The 22083-nt window shown below is 35.6% G+C and overlaps 1 protein-coding gene across 1 annotated transcript in view; it reads right to left on the reverse strand.

Moving 5' to 3' along the window:
• Window positions 1-1519: 1519 nt before the first annotated feature.
• The window catches only part of LOC142353581 (alkaline phosphatase-like), a 91977-nt gene continuing 71413 nt past the window's right edge, over window positions 1520-22083 (reverse strand). Inside the window, exons 6-7 of the mRNA XM_075405862.1 lie at window positions 4377-4726; window positions 1520-1823 (exon numbers count right to left, since the gene is read on the reverse strand). Coding sequence (XP_075261977.1) covers window positions 1560-1823; window positions 4377-4726 — 614 coding nt within the window. The 3' untranslated portion in view covers window positions 1520-1559. The remainder of the gene's footprint in view (window positions 1824-4376; window positions 4727-22083) is intronic.

Genomic DNA, 22083 nt, shown 5'->3' on the forward strand with positions numbered 1-22083 from the left:
AGAGGAGAGAAACCCCGTGCCGGACCCCCTTGATGACAGCGAGGACTCAGACTGCAATCCTCATGAAGAACTCAACATGCAGGATCTCACACAAGGCAAGAAGCCACGACGCAGCACCAGCCAACAAAAAAGCCAGTGACGATTCACTGCCAAACCTTCCAGTCAAAAGCTTCAAAAGTATAGCTAACTTTCAACCAGGCCCGATCACACAGGACGATACAACGAGTCGCAGACTGACCAACACCAGGACGAAGAAGCTCAACTTCCACAACAGGGCGAAGGCGAAAGAGAGCTAGACCCCGACGAATTGTGAAAAAACTTTTAAAAAAACTCTTTTGTAACCTTGAGGGGAAATGTGGTACACCAGTACCCAATTATGTTCAAATTTTCATTTTATGTTGTATATATGTAAAAATCCCTTGATGTAAATATTACCTCTGTTAACATTGCAATCGTCGAACGATTGACTCACCCGACTGAATCTAGCAGGTACTTACGCACTCATCTACAGACTGCAATATGGCTAACTGCAGTTCTGCTTTAGTTAATATTCTGTTCAGTTGTGCGTTGACAATCTCTTTTAATTCAAGAGAAAACCTTTATTAAGTGATGGACACGAGGCATCACATGTCGAAAAAAACAAATTGACAAATAAAGGTCTCATCTCATTGGTTGACTCATAGGATTCAAGATCTATTATTTCAACATCTATTTCGAATTATTTTTGTACAATTTGTGTATTAATTATTTTGAAATTTAATATTCATTGTTTGAGAATTAAAAGCGTCATCTACAAGCTGAAAAAGATTACCATCTGCACTTGGCGCCTCTGATACAAGGTTCTCTGCTCTCATAGCAAACTGTTTCGTAAACTCAACTGCCTCTTGTACGGCTCAACACTGCGTTAATCAAAAACAGTCCAAATAAAAGACAGATCAACATAGGTTATAAAATGTTCATTCAAACAGAAATCCCATACCTAAAGCCAAGGCAAATTCAGTACTGAATCAGCACGAATTTCAGAACATTATCTGTACTGATTCAGAGACTGATTCACATGTTGCCCTGAATTTGTCTGATTCAGACTTTTTTTCAGACTCTGAATTTTCTCTGATTCAGACTGTGATAGAATCAGAAAGTTGTACTTGGATGTCTAACATCTATGAAATATATTTCTTTCTGCTTGCAGACATTGTTATTTCATAATTACAGACTGCTTAGAGTTTTGGTGCTATGATCTTTGAATCATTTGTATCTTTTGGATTAGGTTATTTTTCTGGGTTTGATCCTCGAAAGAGCCATAAACAGAACAGACGAATAATAAAAAACTATTGCTTTAAATTAAGTGTTGAATTGGTTGTTGTTTGGAATGATCATAACAAAGCGGGCATATAATCGAGGAGCTGCAACAATTTTTGAGCCCGGCGCTTAAAAAGAATACAACGTTGAACTTATATGCTACTTAATTGATAGTAGACCTGCATTGGCAAACACTCATTATAATGACAAAGTTTTTTCAAATAGCTTTAATTTGAGTATAACAGCATGCACAAATTTTGTTATAACCCCGTGGTCACTAAATTAGTTTCAATGTTTCTTAGAACAACCTGATACGACAACCTTGTTACGACAAAATAGATATAAATCGACGTTCCCCAACTTGACATTAGCCTTTTAGACGTCGCTGCGGACGTGGAGACGACATGTTCTGTTGTTTCTTTTGCTACCCGATGTTCTGGAACCCTACAATCGCTTTTGCTGTACTTACCAGTACATGTGGCATACTGCATAACAGTGGATATGTATGTCTGCATTCTGAAACCCTAAAACCACAAAACTGCACATTTTTGTTTCTTTTCTAACGAATAATGATTTATATACTTCACTGATTTATTATTCACCTGCTCAGAAAATCATAAAGTTTCCTACTTTTCTTAATTGAGAGAGTGCGCTCAAAACGCTAGACCTTAACCACTGATATATAGCAATTTTACTTGCTGAAATGGCTCTTAATTCTAACCTAAATGCATTAATACCACATCGCTCAGATATCCCTAACAAAATACCGAAGAGGAACATTTCCAATCGCCTAATGTAATGATAATCGCTCAAAGGTGATGAAAATAAAAGCATGAGGAAAGTCCGATTTGAAGCACTCTTTCCCATGAACTAAGATTGCAGAATCGGCAATCGTAGAATCACCAACGATCTTGCACTCAGCAGCGATCTTTTAATCGGCAACACTTAATGGTTTTACTCTGCAATAATCTCCCAACTTAAAGAAATTAATTTGTCTCTGCTATGAGACAAACCATCACAGGTTAAAAAATAGCGTTTGATATAAGAAAGAACAATAGGTTTTTGGTTGATTTTTTGAAAAAGTCATTCAAATTTTATGATATCAGACATAAAACAACACCAAGAGCTTCCTTAAAAAGAAACGAAGAAACATTTTTAGATAAAGTTTTTGAAGGATCCAAAAAATTGGTATGCAAGATGTCAGAAACGATCTAACTTTTAATTACCTTGTAAAACTTCACGCCATGAGAATTGTTCATAGAAAATTGTGCCTACACACTTTATGCTCCATTTTGCTTATGACATATCAAATCCTTTAAATGTCTAAACTATTGTTTTTCTTTTTAGATTTTATCGGACGATATATTTTAAGCTGTACATTGATTCCTAAGCATTTTATCCTTATGTGCTTTATCAGAAACGAATCAATTTTCTGTATTATTAATTTAATGGCCCTCGTAAAATTAACTTTCTGTTGGTCCAAACAATATTTGCGCTGTTGGTTACATTTCGACTGACTTCTTTAGAGCTTATAAATGTTCTTTGATGAGATGTTCGTACATTTTCGATACGGGCCAATTCTTGTGGTTCTTTTTCTTGTCTTTTTTGTACCGACCCTTTGAAAGGAAGACATCTAAAAGTAACAGAGACGCAAGTGGAAAATTCAAATGTTTTCGGTCAATTTAATGTTTTTTTATGGTTTCCGATGTCTCAAAGTTTTAATGATGCAACACTGTGTCTTGAAAAAACTGTTTGTGAACATTTGAGTTCTTTCCATTTTTAGCATTTGATGTATTTGTCGTCTTATGATTTGGTCTCACTAATATTAAGCGCAACTAGCTTCCTGATTAGTTTCTAGTTAATTTGTTTTTGTTTCAAATTGAAAGCTTATTGTTTGTTTGAAGTTTTGAAAAATATTTGATGTAAAAAATCAGTGAGCTTTTAATCTTTGTTGTCATGTTTTTAAAACTGTCAATTTTGTAGCTTGGTCTTGGTAACGCCATGTTACATGCACTGTCTAGTAAAGCAAGGTCCAGTTTTATAATGGTTTTATTTTCAACTAATGGTTTCTTAGCTTTGGTACTACTTATTTTCAAAAGAGAATTATGACGTTTTGCCTATTTTTGAGGTTTTTTGTTTTCGTGCCACATTAGCATGCTAATGGGTTTGCCCTTTTGGCGTTAAACAAATGTGCAATTGATGATATTTAAGGTTTTCGACGTTTTAGTTGTTTCAAAAATAGAAACTCAATTTTTGAACTTGGCGCTTTTTGCTCTTTTTTTCGTCATTTTGCAGAGTCTCTTTTCTTACTCGTGATATCATAGCTAATGAAAGACAGGCTAATTTGTTCAGTTCAGGCTTTATCTTATTCCAGTTTTTTTATAAATTGTTTCTTTAATAAAGACATCGAGTTTTGGTTGTAAATAATGACTGTTATCACTCAATTTTTTGTTTGTCTTTTTCAGAACTGTAATAAACGGCAAGTCTTATCTCCCCTCTAATCCAGCTTGTTTTCACTTAATTATTTGTTGAAATATACCCGAATTTGAAAGGTTTCATTTTTATCTCTTCCTCATTGGGTAGACAATTGAATCAAAATTGAATCAAATCTGATGAGCGGGGTCAAAAATTTTGTGCGAACGCACATTAGCGAGCCTCCTTGCTTTATGCGATGAATTTTTGGAGAAATATTTAACAAAATTGCTTAATGTGACGTTATTGTCCTTTTAATAGCACCGACTTCTCATAAACACGCGGAAAACTCTGGATCATAAACTGTTTCTGTCCGCTTGAGTTTTTTCTTAACTTGAACAAATCAAAGTGTGCGTCAAAGGTCATTTTCTTCCTGGGTTTTTTTCATAAACAAAGATGTTCTGGATTGCGGTATAACATAAGTCAAGCTGAACAAGGATCTCACTGTCTTTAAAATAAATGCTTGTGTTCATGGGCAAAAATTTATGTAATTATTCTATTCTCCAAGGGTTCCTGTAAGGTTTTTGATTGTTCGCACGAACGTTCCTCGAAACAGGGTGGGGTGAAGGCAAACGGGAGACATGTTTTGAGATACAACAAATGACCTGAAACAAATGAGCCATTGGTCCGTTAGCCATGATCACAACATCCTCCCCTCCGTGTCGACCTTTCTTAGCTAACAAAGCAGCTGGGTACGTATAGTTCACATGATACTCGTTCGTGTTTGCAGGTGGTGATTGTTCTGTCTTGTACCCAGCCCCGTAAGTCAACGACGCCTGGGTTATGTTTGAATCTCGTCGATCCGGATCATTCATATAACCCAAAATTGGGTTGTTTAGAGGCGGATATCCAGTGATTGCGAATGCGTGGCTGTGGTCGCCTGTCGCTATTACTAAGGTTTCGTTCAAGTTCACGCGATCCAGAACTGCTGATATTGTTTGATCTAACGCGTCAGCTGAAATCAGGTACAAAAATTTAGCCCCCCGGGTTGAGGTTTTTGGGCGAATTTTTGTAAGAAATGCGGTGAATGCGGTGAATTTTTGTAAGAAATGCGGTGATTGCGGTGAATGCGGTGAAAAAAATGATTCACCGCAATTCACTGCATTCTTTAAAAAATTCACCTCCAAACCTTGGCCCGGGCCTCAATAGGATCAAGCACTAGCAAAATAAATGACTTCTGTCAGGAATCTGCTCTAGAACAACTACAGATATGATATTATAACCGATTAAAAAAGAACCTATTTATGCTGATAGAGAGAACCGAATTACGCCATCACTTCGTCTCAATCCGTCTCAATTCTCAGTTAACTACGATTCTTTTTTTTACATCAATCGCACGAGCTCTATGTTTTTTTTTGCAACAATTAAATTAAAATTATAACCATATAGTTAAATATACTTGAAACAATAAAAAACTTCAATTTATTCAAGCAAAATAACAAACATTAAACAATTTTCTTAAAGAGTCACATCATATTTTCTTCCATTTGTTTTCTTCCTGAAAATAAAAGTAACTTTTAAAAGCTCCTACGTTACTTTTCAAAGAATTTTTTCATTTTACACCATCAGAGAAAGCTATAAATATTTTTGAGGAATTTGACTCGCTTACCGGGAACAAACGTCTCCAATGAATCGAATCATATCATCAAGCATGTTTGCCTATCACTAAGACTGGAAATGGAATCCGACCAGCGTCTGATCAGATAAAAGCAGCCAATATTGGTTCGATATCACAGTCTGCTACATTCGTAGAGCTTATAACTGGCCAAAGTTCGACAACAGATCACACTTTTACCAAAATGATCGATGAAAAAAGTAATTGGTTTTTCAATATCGCAAGTCATTGACGAAGTTGCTCTTAATGAATTAATTGAAAATCAAACGTCCGAAAGAGAAAAAGCCCGTTTATTGTCACTCTCTCTGCTTCAATCAGGAGCATGGTTATCGGCAGCTCCCATACCGGCTCTCAGCCTCCCTTTCTTGCCAAACGAGTTTCGTGCAGATGTGAAGAACAGAATTAGCGCTCCCATATATGAAAAAGAAAGGAAGTGTCCCTATTGTAAAACAGGATCTTTGGATACACTCAGTGATCATGCTTTTGCATGTCATGGGCGGGGCGATATGATTTTGCGACACGACCGCCTAAGGGACAAAATTTTTTCCGTTTGCAGCGCTGCCAACCTGTCACCAGTTTGCGAGCAGAAAAACCTGATACCAGAAACAAATTCTTGACCTGGAGATGTGTATTTACCTTATTGGTCTGCTGTGCAACCGGCAGCTCTGGATATAAACATTACCTCCCCACTGCAACCCAATATTATTTCAAACGCGGCGAGGACGTCTAGTTTTATCCTGAGAGCTGCAGAAGACAGGAAGCTGGAGCAATACTCCCAACAATTTACCAACATAGATGTTCATATATCCCCATGGCTTTTTAATCATTTGGAGGACTCTCTGAGTTGGTAAGAAAGACATTGAAGCGAATAGCTCTGCTCACTGACAACAGAAGTTTGTACTCAGCCGGTCTGTCAGTTGCTTTCAGCAGGCTTGCGCAATCGGTTTCAGTCACACTAATGCGAGGACACGATATAATGGTGATAGAACTGTTGCAAGAAGCGCAGAACTGTTAGGCAGCTGCAAGCAAAAGAAGCCTACTTAATGTCTCATGACTTTCGATAGTGCTGGTTTCAGTATCCCAATTGCAAACCAAATAGTGTGGGTTCCAGTATTTTAGTTAAAAACTCGATTTTCTTGGTTTTACTATTACAAATTAAAACACGATTGATTAACTTTAATTAATTATGAGTTTTTATTCTTACCTGACCAAAGTGGGAGAATAAAAACATATATTTCATATCTGGAAAACTGAAATGAACTGTTTAAAATTGATTTGTTAAACTGGTGATCTGCTTTTTTATAAACCTAGTCATGGTAACCAAGTTATTTATTAATTCAAATATCCCCTTTGCGAGAGCAGAACATTTTTCATGTCAGAGAACAAAATTTCTGAAAGAGAAGATATTTGGACATAACCAAATGAAATTACTAATGATCCTACCAAAAACTCAGCCCCTTGTCTACAGATATGCAAAATTATATCTTTTCTGCCCCCAAGCTTAGTGGACAGAGAATTTTTACGCACAGGCGCACGCTTTCGCCATATTTTTTAGATAGTAACTTGCTTGATAACAACACATAGTTTGTATGAGCAAGAAAAATCATTTAACTAAGAAAACATTCTATTCGCTTTATCCTTTGTTGACCCAGTAGGATTTTTTCCCAAAATTAATGAACATAATTGTCAAAGATCTCGCGCTACCTTTTTTCTATAAAAGCAAAATGTTTTCCTTATGGCAATCTTGGGATCTAGTTTCAGAGTCCAGGAGAGTATTCTGCACTGATATGTAAAGAAAAGTATACCTTTTCAATGGGCTCGCTTTGTAGAAAAAATAAGAGAACTAGAGTTATCGAGAAATAAAATTTGTTTACCTATTTATTCTTCATTTATTTTGCAGTAATCATAATTGAACTCAACCCATAAAAAGATCATAGCTTGAAAACTGTTTATATTTTAAATTTAATCTCAATTTAAAGAAAAGCCGTCAAAAGCATATCCATTGAATGAATTTCGGATTCAAATATGACTGTTGTAGTACAATTAAATCTATTCCAATGATAAACTATAAAGTTCATTTCTAATGCAACCGAAAAATTAAATTAAAAAAGTTTTCTCCAGAAATGGTTGAAAAACAAAAATAAAAGCAGAAATTTTATCTTCAAGCTTTTATCTGATAAAATAAAAGGGAAATAACCCCAGTTCACACTGCAACCAATGAAATTTTATGATCCTTGTATGGTTGCCAAGAACTCATATATGATGCTAGTACGATTACCAGAAATTGCACATATTCTTTTCTTTCAGTTTACGTTTTCAATTTTCATCGAAAAAACATGACCTATGTGATTCTCGGCATCCGCCAGAAGACCAAAAATTGTAATATTTACTGCAATGTTGGGTGCTGATAAAAAGATTAAGTCTATTAATATGACTTATCTGAAGCTATTTTATACCTATATTCTCTTTTTAAAAACAAATTTGGCATTTTTTTCTCCATATTAATTGAAAACCATTTCGTAAACAGATAAACACTCCAAAGCTATTCTTTTTAACGTATCATATTAGTCAAAATTAGATTGCGCTCATGTGATATATTTTAAATTTCAATGCAGTTTGAGTGACTATATTTTACTGGAATCTGTGGCGCCACTCAATGTTTTATGTTTCATATATGCATTTAAAAGAATTCCCATAAATTTCAACGTCTACAGATATGAATATTATACAGTTTTTACAATTTTTGATTTATTCCTGTAAAATTTCCAGAAAGTCATATTTGATCTTTTTGTGACTGACAAGTAAATATACAACTATACAAAGAGAAAAGAAAGAAAGAAAGAAAGAAAGAAGAATAGAAGGAAAGAAAAAAGAAAGAGAAAAAAATAGAAAGAAAGAAAAGAAAAAAAGAAAGAAAGAGGGAAAAAAGAAAAGAAAAGAGAGAGAGAGAGAGAGAGAGAGAGAGAGAGATAGAGACAGAAAGAAAGGATTAGAGAAAGAGAAACAAAGAAAGAGACGGTTTGTGTCTGCAAACAAAATTCGTTTAAGTCAAGCTAAAATCGAGCATGTTTGTTTCTGTCGAGCCAAAGTCGAGTGAATGGCATTCGGTGTAGCCAAAACCGAGCAAAAGTTTTTAGTTCCACATTTAAACGAGGAAGTTTAGTAAAGTCGGGCTAATTTCTTTTCTTGGCTGATATCGGCCAAGGACCTTCTTTTTATGGATGACTGTGATACATATGATTGCCTATATATATATCGAAATTTGTATGTGTACTTAATTATCAATCTACCCTCTATCTTATAAAAAAAACATAAATATATCATAACTAAGGTTATGACTTTTTATTATTCACGTATAAATATATTCCCGCTAGTCTACTAAATTATTTCATAATTTGTTCATAGAATTTTATTTTAGTAATCATAATCTCGTTTATCATTCTGAATTCAAGTTGCTCTGCAAACGCTTCTATTTTTTGCTCGTCAAAGTCTAGCTTGGATTTGCTCCGCAATTCCACTAAGTAAATTTAGCCACGCTCACTAATTTTCGTATTCGCTTTGCGATTCCAATATAATTTTGAGATAGAGTATTCGCCACACTATTACGATTCTATCCGCTAAACTAACTTATAACATTGCGCAGTCAGCACTAAAGGACAGTGGCAAATCTCCACTCGGAATACAGCCTTTCTGGGAAAAGGCAACCCTTGAGCCTCCACTTTTGAAAATCCGACAGCACAATCGGAGCGAGATCGACGCACCCGTAATGAACAGGCAAAAACAGCATGGAAAAATAATTGTCAACGCATTATAGCGGTAGGCATATTATGCGGAGACAAACCGTGGAAACTCTGCGATCGAAAAGCATCGTCGTTGATGTACCTGAGTCTGGGAACAGAAGGGCGGAGAATATTCAATTCAAAAAACTCAACTGTTGATCTGGATGAAATTTCGACAAGAAATCTCTGGGATGTTTTGAACACAACTTTCATCCGAATTCACAACATCACCTTTGATCGATATCTCTTTCTTACACGAAAACAGCAAAAGGGAGAGCCAATTGAGAAATTTTATGGTCATCTCAAAGAACTTTCGGAAAATTGCGATTTTGGAGAAAAAGGGGGTACGATTATCAGAGATGTTTTTATTGCAAACATGCAGAATGAAGATATCCAAAAGGAACTCCTTAAAGAAACGGTAGAACCTGACAAAGCATTGGCAATAGCAATTAACATCGAGATGGGTACCCTCAACCAGCTCAAAATGAATGCAAATAAGAATGAACTCAACTCAACCGTCAATCAAGTGCAGCGGATGCGCATCGCAAATGCTACTCCCTTTTCTACCATGAACACTACGGCACGGAAAAAGCCCACAACCTGTCAATTCTGTGGAATGAATTGGACTTCTGAGCATCGCAATAGGTGTCCCGCTTGAGGAAAGAAATGCAATAATTGCGGTATTGATAATCATTTCGCAAAAGTCTGTCGGAAACCAAAAAACCCTAATTCGTACCCAAAACCTAGGCCACGGGTTAATAATGTTGAAAAAGATGATCAAGTTGAAGACGTCAATGAAATTTCGATTGATTTTGATCCTGATTTGGAATCGAATTATTCATCAGAGGAAGATAATTGCGTGGCTACAGTATCTTCAACGGAATTCAAAACTTCAGTGGAAGCAATCAATCTCCCTGTAACGATCGGAAATACAGCAACGAATGTTTTGGTGGATTCGGGCAGCGTGTGCACAATAGTAAACGAATCATTGGCAACTCCAATTGTTTCTCAAGACCCAAATTCAAAGTGGATACGCGAGGCGAATCCCAAACAATTGAAAACTTTCTCCAACGAACCAATTCATACGCTAGGCACTCTTCAAACTTCAATTAAAAGTAACAATTGGTACGCGAATCCAATAGAAATTCAAGTCGTGACGGATGGCCACCGCCCACTGTTAGGTAGAGATTTGTTTCCTGTACTCGGACTCTCAATCCAACAGTCAGATAATCAAACGACAATTAATCAGGTAGAACAAGAATACTGTCCAATCAAGACACAAGTTGCAACTGATTTTCCTGATTTAATCTCCAGAATCGGTAAGTCCAAAGTACATATTGTTCGTTCAAAATTTCATAAAAATTACACCCCTTTACACCAAAAAGGCCGTCGCGTCCCCATAAATCTGTTGGACAAAGTATCTGATGAATTGAAAAAACTCTCTCAACAAGGACATATTGAAAAGTTACAAGAATGTTCTGATAAAAATTTTATTTTCCCTATCGTAATCACAGTCAAGAAGGACAAATCTGTAAAGTTAGCTCTCAATTCAAAAATTTTAAACAAATCAATACATAAAAATAAATACCAAATGCCAAACATAGACAGTCTTATCGATTCAATTTCACAGCACATTAACGATTCTAATTAGGGCGAAAACGTTTATTTCTCAACGATCGACTTAAAGTACGCATATAGTCAATTAAATTTGCATCCAGATACCGCACGTCATTGTAATTTCAATATCATTTGTGGTGACGCAACAGGTACATATCGTTTTAAAACGGGATTTTATGGTCTTACAGATATGCCAGCGGAGTTTCAAAAGGCGATGGATTACACATTGGTTGGTTTGTCCAACACATATTGTTTTCTTGACGACATAATTGTAGTTAGCAAAGGTAGTAAGGAATCGCACCTCAAATACGTCTACGATTGTTTGAGAAAACTTGAGGCCGATAATCTCAGAATTAACTTAAGCAAATGTCACTTTGCAAAACATCAGATAAATTGGCTTGGTTTCACATTTTCACAAAGCGGTGTTAAACCCATAGAATCTAAAACAGCAGCAATTGTGGAAATCAAAGCTCCAAAATCACTGAAACAATTACGGTCATTTTTGGGTAGTGTTCATCACCTAAGTAAGTTTATTCCTAATCTTGCTAAAATATGTCATCCTCTTCGGCCATTATTAAAGAAAAACGAAAAATTGATTTGGAGCGAAAATCATCAAACACATTTCGAGCATATAAAAACCGTTATTGCGAATGCTACAGAAAACACTCATTTTAACCCGACACTGGAAACGCGAATCAAATGCGACGCATCCCGTCAAGGTTTAGGCGCTGCACTTGAGCAATTAGATTGTGAAAGGTGGAAAACGGTAGCTTTTGCGTCCCGATTTCTTAATAGCGATGAAGAACGCTATAGTATAAATGAACTGGAGCTACTTGGGGTGGTTTGGGCTATTGAATATTTTAAATATTAACTTTTTGGGAAGAATTTTACTGTCTTAACAGATCACAGAGCACTTCTTTCAGTCTCAAAATCTCACCGTTCCAATAAATCCTACAATAGCAGATTAACCCGATGGATCGATCGCCTGTTACCTTTCGATTTTAATATCGAACATATTCCTGGCACTAGAATGGGTTTAGTTGATTATATTTCGCGCTAAGCTAATCAAAAAGCAAAAAGCGTCACTCAATATGATGAGGAATTTATGGTAGCAACAATTTCCCGTATTCGCGACGCAATTGCATCTTTATTTAGTCACCCAAATAAAATTCCTTTCCATAAGCGGCACATAAACAATAAGTACAAATCACAAGTACACAAGACTCGCGTCCACTCTTGCAAACCTGCTAAATGTAGCCCGCATAATTCAAATGCCTCAAATAATTCATTCACTATTCAAACTCAAGCAAATAATTACAATCGAAAATTCATTTCTCGCTTTAATTGCCACGAAAATCACTTGCTCAAATCTGACAGTATACTCGCCTCGCGAATCCAGTCGCAAAATTCTAATTGTCATTTAATAGCTAATTCTACACAGCAAATACTTCATATCAAAATGTCAGCAAAAGAGACATCACAAAGTAATCCACCCATCTCACCACAAAACCCGAGAGTGACATTCCGCACCCAATCTACCCCCATTTTATCTACAAGAGCCGAACCCAGTAACGTTCAAGCATCATCATCACCCGAGGAATACGACATCGAGCTATCCCGGGAGGAAATCTTTGAGAATAAACTCAACCAGCTCTTCACCAAATCTTTCCTGGCGGTTCTCACTAGTAAGGACGCGGTGTTGAAAGAGATCCGCGATTGTGTCTTACAGGATGATGAGGCCCGTTGCAAAGAAGTGAGCACGTATATTCACTCCTTCTGGAAGGATCTACACGCAAAATCTGGGTGTCTATGTGTAGATCAACGCGAGGCCATCCCGAATTCTATTGAGGAGGCGGTGCTCGAATCCATCCACATGACGCACCCTGGTAGTTGGGGGATGATCTCTCTCTCTCCCAATATGCATGATGGCGCTATATTAAGACGTGTGCTGAGGTAGGGTTACCTAGGGAGGTTACTCTAACTCGGTCTTATGGAGTCTCAAGAATATAGTATATCTTAAGGCTTACCTGACTAACTAAAGTTCTATTCCTCTAGTCTGTTACTCTTCTATCTGAGCTTCAGCAGACAGTGCACCGGCCGCAATGCTAAAGTCTAGCGTATATCTCAATACAAAACAAGAGCGGAGTAGAGAGAGAGAAATATACTTTATTATTATATCAGGTCTGACTGGTACCGACTAAAGGGTAGAGTTGTCTTGTTGTCTCTGGGAATAACAAATAAACATTTAAGGGAAAGGTATTTCCATAATTTCAACCAATCAGGGTTGAGTATTTCAGTATTTATTTATTAAATAAAATAAGTTTATAAATCCTTTTGTTGGAAGTCAACACTGACTCCATCTTTCCGGGTTTTAGAGTTTTTGTTTTTTGAAAGTCTTCTTTACTGTATAGTAGAATTAATTTCTCTTCATTCTCTCTGAAAGGGTTTTCTTCTTTTTAGGCTGAAGGTGTTGCCTTGTAGTTGTGGTTTTCAGATAATAGATCCCTGGATACAGGTTGCCCACATAACAAAGATGAACATCAACAACCACAAAAGTATCTATTCCACCACCACACTTCCAGTGGGTGAAGATCCTTCTGTGTCGCTCCCGTGTTGATGGATGTGGTGCTCCTGTTGTCCAGTGACTTACCTGACTTACCTGATTTGTATGTGTTAGCTGTTAAAGTGTTTATTATTTTTCTCTATGTAAATGTTCTTTGTTATTACGTAGTATCCCTTCCGGTGGGAAAAAGAAAAAGAATTTATTCTGTCCGTTCATATTTAGAAATCGTTTGATTTCAATGGCGTAGGTTTCCTGGTTAACTCCTGTGTTTTAATGTTTATTGTTATGGAATTCCATGGAGAAATTGAGGGTAGTAGACTTTTTGTGGCTTTCTTGGCCATGTTGGATTTTGTAATTGAGATGAACATGTATTACTTCTTGAATCTGTCCGAGATCAAGAGTTATTCTGATGTCTGTCTGTTTACAATGGTTCTGTTATACTCCTACAACGTCAAATTATTTGACTGCGCTTTTCGTATCTGTATATTTTGTTATGATGCCTAAAAGGTGCTTAGTATTTTAAAGATTGTAATGGGTAGACCCAATTTCACAATTGTTTGATTTCCATTAACGGGTACTTAAAATGATGTAAAATGTTGCCTGTCCGCGCGCTTATATCCAATAACCGAATTTTCCTTTTTGAGGAAAAAGCATTTAGTAATTGTTACAAATAAGATGTTAGTTGTTACGAATGGGTTACATGTGTCTATATGTGTTTACATACATATGGATTATTTTGTTTACGGTACATATTTGTTTTGTTCAGAATTGTTACGTTGCATATTTCGAGTGTTAAGTTTGGATTATGAAATTTTCGAATTTCAAAATATTTGAGAAATTCTCTCAATCTGTTTGGTACAAGTGTAATACTAAGTGCTATGTATTTTGTTATGTGTTGTTAAAGAATCATTTTTGTACAATGAATTAAAGTTTGCATGTCTAAATGTACATATTTCCCTAAAGTATGTGTTTGTTTGTAAATTAAATGATCATGTCTTAACTCGTTATGAGTAATATGTATATGTAAAGTGTTTTGAAAATTTGACATGTCCGGCGTATACATTGTGTTAGTCTTTGCATGTATTCGTGTTACTCATAAAACTATTGTGTTCCTTTTTATTGTCTTTTCCGTTCTATTTACAAAATTGCATACATCTAACTATGGAAAGGCTTTGCATATTTACATGTATACATATGACTAATTTCGGGGTAAAGTAGAAAAGTATTTTTTGGAATTTATCATATTTTATTTCACTTTCATTGTTATACAAAAGGGTATAACTTAGTTGTATAAATGGGGGATATTAAAAGTGAAAGATTATCTAAAAAGGTTAAAGAATAAACAAATATGCGCTGAGTCATCCATGGTTGGATGTATTGTTACTAAATACATTCATTACAATTATGTGTTACGACATAGAGGAAAGTTGTTACATATATGTTTGTTATAGCTCCTTGTTATAACTTTTCAGTTTGTTTCGGATGATTCGTTCGAGAATTATATTGTTCATATTCTTTGACGAAGTGATCGTCGTTTGCCAAATAGAATGCGATCAGATTTGTTAGTTCGTCCAGCGAGACTTCCGTTATAGAAGCTTTAACCGATTTTCGTATTTGTTTTTCTAAGTCTGTAGTTTTACGTTCGTTATTGAATTGGATACGATTTATGACAGCTCTATTTGTTACGCTGCCTTCAAGATGGTACGTATGGTACTCTTCGCACGGTTCGAGTGCTTCAATAGGTACTATCAGTGGCCGTTCGGGAAATTCGTTTGGTTGAAATATATAATAGTTCTTTACGGGATCGAAGTTTCGGAGTGTTCCTACAGTGTATTCCCATTTTAACTTATTTCCGTAATTCAGGAAGTATGGTGACGTAAGTTGGTCGTTGATATGAATATAACTTTTTGTTGTGTTTTTATTTTTGTCTCGTAGAAATGTGTAGTAAATGAGGTTATGAACAAGTTTAGTCTCGTGAACTCTGTAGTTATTGTTCTGTACATCTTTAGCCGTTGGATGTAAAAAGTTAAAACTAAGCTGGAAAATTTGGTGGTCAAAAACGCTGTAGGCAGAAAGATCTTGGGATGCCTTTGCAACGAGAAGGTCAAATGTGCATACGATTGGCAGTTTGAACTCATAATCATAGTCGTACAGAAATCGTTCTGTAAGACTATAGAATTGTTTAAGTACTGGATAGCATGTTTGATGTAGTTTATCTCTTCCCATGTTCTTGGTACTGCGTTTGACAGTATTTGTATTTTCGGAGGGTAGTGGGGGAAAATACTCCGATATGCGGTCTTTTAAGTTATGTAATGGAGCCATTATAAAACAATAATCGCGGGAGTCGAATGGCATATTAGACCAATTTCTGTAACTAAGTAGGGGGTTATAGTTACTGCTGTGAGGGTTTGTTAATAATCTAGGATCGTTATCCTGGAACCAAATGGTTTCCATCATTGTGGCTGTTGGTGACTGTTCGTTCGTTGATTGATGAAAGAATGATTTATAATTATTACTTCGTGGTGTTATCGCATAAGGGAATCTCAAATTATGTGGTCGTATAAAAGATTTATTAGATGTAAACTGTTGATTGTTATATATTGTTCGTTCATATACACGATCTGTAGGAGGGGGTGGTCGCACTGGTGGAGGATAGTTAGGAAGTGGTGGCGATTGAAACTCTGTATTCGGTTGGTATACCGGTTGTATGTTTTTATTACCATTGTTACTAGGTCTAGTATGTTGATAACTATGTACGTGTGTACTAGTTCCTTGTTCATTCGAATTGTTCGGTGTTCTATTCGAAAACGCTTCCTGATTGTTATTTTTACTTGTTAATCGCTTATGAGTTACCTTTTCCTTGATCATTTGTGCAATTTCCTTTGGCGTTGGTTGTAGTGAGGTCTGTGTCTGTTGATCATTGGTGTCTCCATCGATCTCAACTCGCATGGTTGTTATTCGATCGTCGGTTTGTGTACTACATGTAGAGGCGTTATCGCGAACTGTTCCTGGCGAGGAACGTCCAGATCCAGAGCTGAGTTCGCCCTCCTCAACGTCGTAGCTGAGGGGCGAATCCGCTCTGTATGCAGATTCGTACTCAAAGTCCATCTTATGTGCCATTATTAATGGTTAGCTAAAATTGCAATTAATGTGTTACTCATTTACATTTGTTATTACTGAAGAGTGTTACTATACAATAGTACAAATTGTTACTGATTTACAATGTTATAGGTGTTTTTTTGTTACGAATTTGTTTGTTGTTTAATATCGTTACTATTTAATAACGTTACTATTGTTAACAATTCATTGTTACTGCTTTATTTGTCGTTGGACATACTCGGTAAGTGTGAAGTTTTCGTACAAAATTAGATAGTATTAAAGTGTGTTGGCTAATAGTGTGTTAGTTGTTCTTAGCAAGATTCACGGTTACACTTCATATGTATTTGCTGAATGAGTGTCGAAATATGTGACTTCATTCGTGTGTGGTTGATCGTCATCGTTCAATATGTCTAAACTATGGCTGCGGTTATTCATTTTATTTGCTGCTAGTTTCAATTGGGTGAAATCAATTGGCGGTGGATTTTGTATTTCTATAAGCTTCACTGATGGGATGAGATTATTTTCAGTTTTTATTTGTGATGGTTGTGGTATTTCATACGGTGTTGTCTTATTGATTCCTAATTGTGGTTCATATGATGTTCCGTGAAATGTAGAAGTTTGTTGTATATTGGGTGCACTTGGGGTTGGTGACACATGGGGGGGGTGAATTGTGTGTTGTACTCACTGGTATGTTATTTCCTTAACATTGATACGCTGGTGGAGGGGTAATGAGTTGTGGAGGTAAGGTAGCCATTTTGTTTTCAGTTATTGTTTCAAGGGGCTCGATTTTTAATGGTTCTTGTTGTTTGTATTTCCGTTCGGGTAGTGGTGGTTTTTGTTTTTTAGGTGGTGATTCTAGTGTTCTCAATTCTAATCCTTGATCTGTTCTACGAATGGTTGTGTTATAATGTTTGTAGTTTGTGTCAATATATGTTTGTTCTGGTGGATTGTTTTCATTACGTGTTAAATGAGTAACGTCGGATGAATGACGGCGGAAAGTGTGTTTCCTATTTTTATTATGTTTATTGTGTTTAGTATAGTGTGAGTAGTTGTTATCACTATCCTGGCTATCATGACTAGTGTCATCTTCTTGTATCTGTGCAACTAGCTGTGTTAAAGTTTGTGAGAATATACCAAATATTCCTGTTAGTAGTATTTTAGTAATACTTGCTTGTTTACCAATCGCTTTATGGATTGCAAAAGCGTTGTAAAATTTAATTACTAGGTTAGTTATAAATAATATCATACTGATCATTGCGTATATAATTGCCATCTTTTCGAGAATATACCATGGCCAACCAAATATTGAAAATATTTGGTGAAAAGTTGGTGAATATATCCTGTGGTCCTGTTGCGGAACCATTAATGTTCTGTCCTGTTAATTCAATAAAGTCTATGTTTGTTTGTCGTTTCTGTCGTTTGGTATTCAAGTTAAATTTATTTAGAATACTATCTGTTAGTCTTTCTGTGTAGAAATTCCAGTTTCTTGTCCATTGGTCTATAGCTGTTTCCCACATGGCTTAATAATCTGTATCGTTTATATTTGTTATATTGTCGGTATGAATATAATGTTTATATTCATTAATGTGTTTAAACTTGTTTGTGAAGGTATTTGTTCCATTTCGTGTTCTGTTTTTCTGTTTAAGTTGTTCAATGTGTATATTCATTCGTTCGTTAATTAGGTCTTTTATTCTGTGTTTTGCGTTGTCTTTAAGTCTTTGTTCATGTTGAAGTTTTGTTTCTATTTTCATACATATATAGAATATTAATAGTAATAATATACATATAATGGCTTTTAGTTGAAGCGACATGTGTATGTCAATCCTGTATGTGGATTATAGAATGTTGCGAATCCAAGTGTTTGTTTTGTATATCTGTCAAATTTATATACGAAGTCTATACAAATGAAGGGTGCTGGTATTGTGGTTGTTACAATTGAAGGTGTTGTTGCATGAAATGGATGGTTAAATATAGTGTTATATTTGATTGTAGTGTTAAATTTCAATTCGAGAGATGGTGTTGCTAGAACTTCTAGTGCTGAATTGCGTTGTCGTGCTGTGAGATTGAGTGTGTTAGTTAGTCTATTTCTTGCCCAATTTGTAAGTGTATCTCCAAGATTTGTAGGTCCGTATAAAGGAGGAGGTGGGTTCCAAGTTTTATGGTCTAATGGGAATAAATAGGTATGTTCATTAGTTCTGCTCTTTGTTGGGGGGTTAGGATTGAGTATGGGGGTTGATCTAGTCCTTCCGGGATGGCTGGATGGTAATCTAATTTCGGGTATGAATGATGCTGGAGATAGCGCTGTATTTCTAGGTGGTTGTAGGGAGTTCGGGATGTCAACTCTGGGTATGCTTATAGATGTGTTGGATGATGTTTGGTTTGTTCGTAATGGTGTTGTGCTTGTACTAGCTGATTGGGGGGATGTTGCTGACCAAAGTGAACTGTTGGGTGATTGCAATGGTTGTACACGGAAATGTTCTTGCACAAAGTTGAAATCTTGTCTTTGTTGAAATGTTGGGGGTAGGAAAGGGTTTGCTCGTAATTCAGAAGGTGTTGGTGTATGATCTGTGTTTACACTTGAGTGTTCGCTTGGTGAGCTTATACTAAAGTTGTGTAGTGTGGGTGTGCCCGTTCTACTTGGTGGTTCTGAATTTATTGTTTCTATTGGTCTAATGATATTAGATTCTATGTCTGTTGAACCGTAAGAAACAAGTGTAGATTCTTGTGTGGGGAAGGATAGAGATGATCTACGTCTTGCTCTAAGAAGTTCTCGTCTTTCCGGTCGTTCTCGTTGTACTGTGTAGGGATTTTCAGTATCTATACTTACAGTATCTTCATTTTCTGGTGAGGTTGGTATATTTGTTAGATCTGTAACTTCGTTATGGTGTGGTCTTTCGGAGTTATTGTTACTGTTATTATTATTAGACGACGCAATTTTTGTTGTTTTATGCTTTTATGCGTTTATGCGCCGGTCTCAGGTCCGTGTTGTGGTATGTGTATATATGGTGGTGCTAATATTAGTACTGGTATAAATTCTTGTTGTGGTGTATGTGTTTGTGCTCCTAGGTTTGATATCCAAATTTCTCTATTTGCAGTATGTATCTGTAGTTGGTAAATAATGACAGTACCGTATAACGGTGTATTTTCGGGAAATCCTATTTGTAGGTAGAATCTTTGTGAATGTAATGTGTGATAGATATATTCTTCTATATCTGGAAGTGAATCAATTTTTATGGGTTAAGAAAATATTCTGCTAAACTTAAACACATTCGTATGAAAAAGTATATTATTAGTGCTATTTTGATGAATTTAAATATTTCGAGTTCAATAATATCAATATTTGATTTACAAATGTGAAATATGTCTGAGTGGAAGTCCTGCATAAGGTGGTGTGAGTTAGGTGGTGTGATATATTTGTGGGTGATGTTGTGTATAATTTATTGAACTGGTGGGCTAGCATATATAACTCTACGGTTACGAATAACTTCAGTAATGGTTACCACTGCTAGGTATGTTGAAACAACTATTATACATGGTATTAAGAAGATTGTTAAGAAAAATAGTACTTTAGATAATAATATATATATTGCAACTAGTGCCTCTGTGAAATCAATGGTTGAAACTTATATTAATTTGTTCACTGTTTGTTCACTGTGTAAATCAGATACAATGCTACACTGAATAGTGACAGTTATTTACTATTGTAACTGACACTAAACGGTGCCGCACTATTAAATTTCTGTTACGTTTATTTGTATAATATTATAACAATGAGAGGTATCATGTTATTTCTTTGTTCTGTCATCAGCGAGGAATATAGCTTCTTTCTTGCAAACTGCGATAAAAACTGTTTTTAGTTGATTTAAATCAACACACTTTGTTTGTGTTATCTGTTGTTTTAATGTTTCGAATTCTGTTACTGTTTCAGAACAAGGTAACGTATACTTAAGTATATCAAAATGGTGTTCTCCCCAAAAGAGTTTTATTTCTTCTTTTGTTTTTGTTACACCTTCAAAGATGAAGAGATAGTTCTTTGGTGAAATTTTGCAGTTTGTTAGTACAACGTAATCGTCGTCAAAATGTAGATGACTACCAGTTGGGTATTCAATATCTGTAAACTCGTTTGTTTGTATTGCAATTTTGATTACAAGTTGGTTTTTGTTAAGAGAATTTAGAAATTCTGATACTGACAACATGGGTGGGGTTTCATTACAATGATAGTTGTAGTGATGTATCAATCTTTCTGATATAAAATTAAGGTAGTTCAGTTTACCTGTGATTGTAGAACTGTGTTGTGAACGGTTGATAAAAATGTGAAAGATGTTGATATTCTTTCACTGGGAATAGTTATTGAAGTTTTGATTTACAGAGAGATGATTGAGGAAAGGTTTATAGGTGATTGAAAAAATTTTTTGAAGAATTTATAAAAAGGAATCTGTGAGAATTTTTTCAGAGATTTTTACTGAAACTATGATTGAAATTAGAGTTACTCGTCAACTGAGTTGAATTGTATGAGAATTTTTTAGAGTTTTCAGCTTAGCTGATTTTTAGAGAATTTTTCAATTTTCGGAGAGAAGTTGTTTGCGCAAGACAAAATTGGAATTGTGATTCTAACTTTCTTGTTTCTTGTTTTCTACAATGTTTGTGACATTTGCATATCTTCCGTTTTTCGTTTTTGGTTCTTGAATTGTCAATTACTGGGTCTTGTTAGCTTTTGGATAGGTCTTTTTTGATTTTTGAGTACTTTCTTAGATTCTTTTAGCTTTGTTGTTACCATTCTTTCTTCTTATAATTAGTTGGTGTTTATGATTATGTTGGTTGGTAATTAGTATCTTTGGTTACGATATTGGTAAGTTTAAGGGTCTCTTTAAAGATTTGTTGGTGCCATCAAGTTGGTGCCATTTATTTGCCATTTTGTTATTTGTTAAATTGTTACTTCTTTTCTAGCAATTAGCTTTCAAGTTGATGATTAGTGATGGTGCCATTATAGTCGGTGCCATCTAGTTGGTGCCAACTTCTTGGTCTTCTAATCTGCGTCAATTTCGTAAGATAGTCTAATTGGATGGTGCAAGTTGGGGATGGTATGACGTTGGGGATGGTATGACGTTAGGTTTTGGTAGTGATTAGTACTGAAGTGTCTACTTCAGTATGTTCTGTGATCTGTGTTAGATCTATTTCGTAATTACCATTTTGTAATGGTTGTAAATGTTAATTGGGTTGACATTTTCTAATTTGTTACTTGTTGAGTCTGCAGGGGTATGTTTCAAGTCTCTTATGTCCGTAATGAACATATCACTTTGTGCCTTTTTCCTTCTGTTGATGATCTCTCTACATATTTGTAGTAATCGATGTATTTCTTTAATGGTAATACTAATGAGGTTGGCATTTTACAAATGCTACTAATTACGTTTGTTATAATAACGTCCGTGTTGTTAACGTCCGTTTTTGTTAATGACGTAGTTTAGTTTATGACGTACAGTCTTGTTTAAATGTCATATCTATTTAGCCGAAGGTCGTCTGACCGAATGATATTCAAAGTTGAACTAAATTGTTTTAATCCAGTTCAAATTTGAACTAAATGTTGTTGTTTAATGTCTGAATCTGTGTTTTAGATGAGGCGTTGTTTCATCGTGGATTGT

The sequence above is a fragment of the Convolutriloba macropyga genome, chromosome 14 (genome assembly GCF_964194025.1).
Source record: "Convolutriloba macropyga chromosome 14, txConMacr16.3, whole genome shotgun sequence".
Lineage (NCBI taxonomy): Eukaryota > Metazoa > Xenacoelomorpha > Acoela > Convolutidae > Convolutriloba > Convolutriloba macropyga.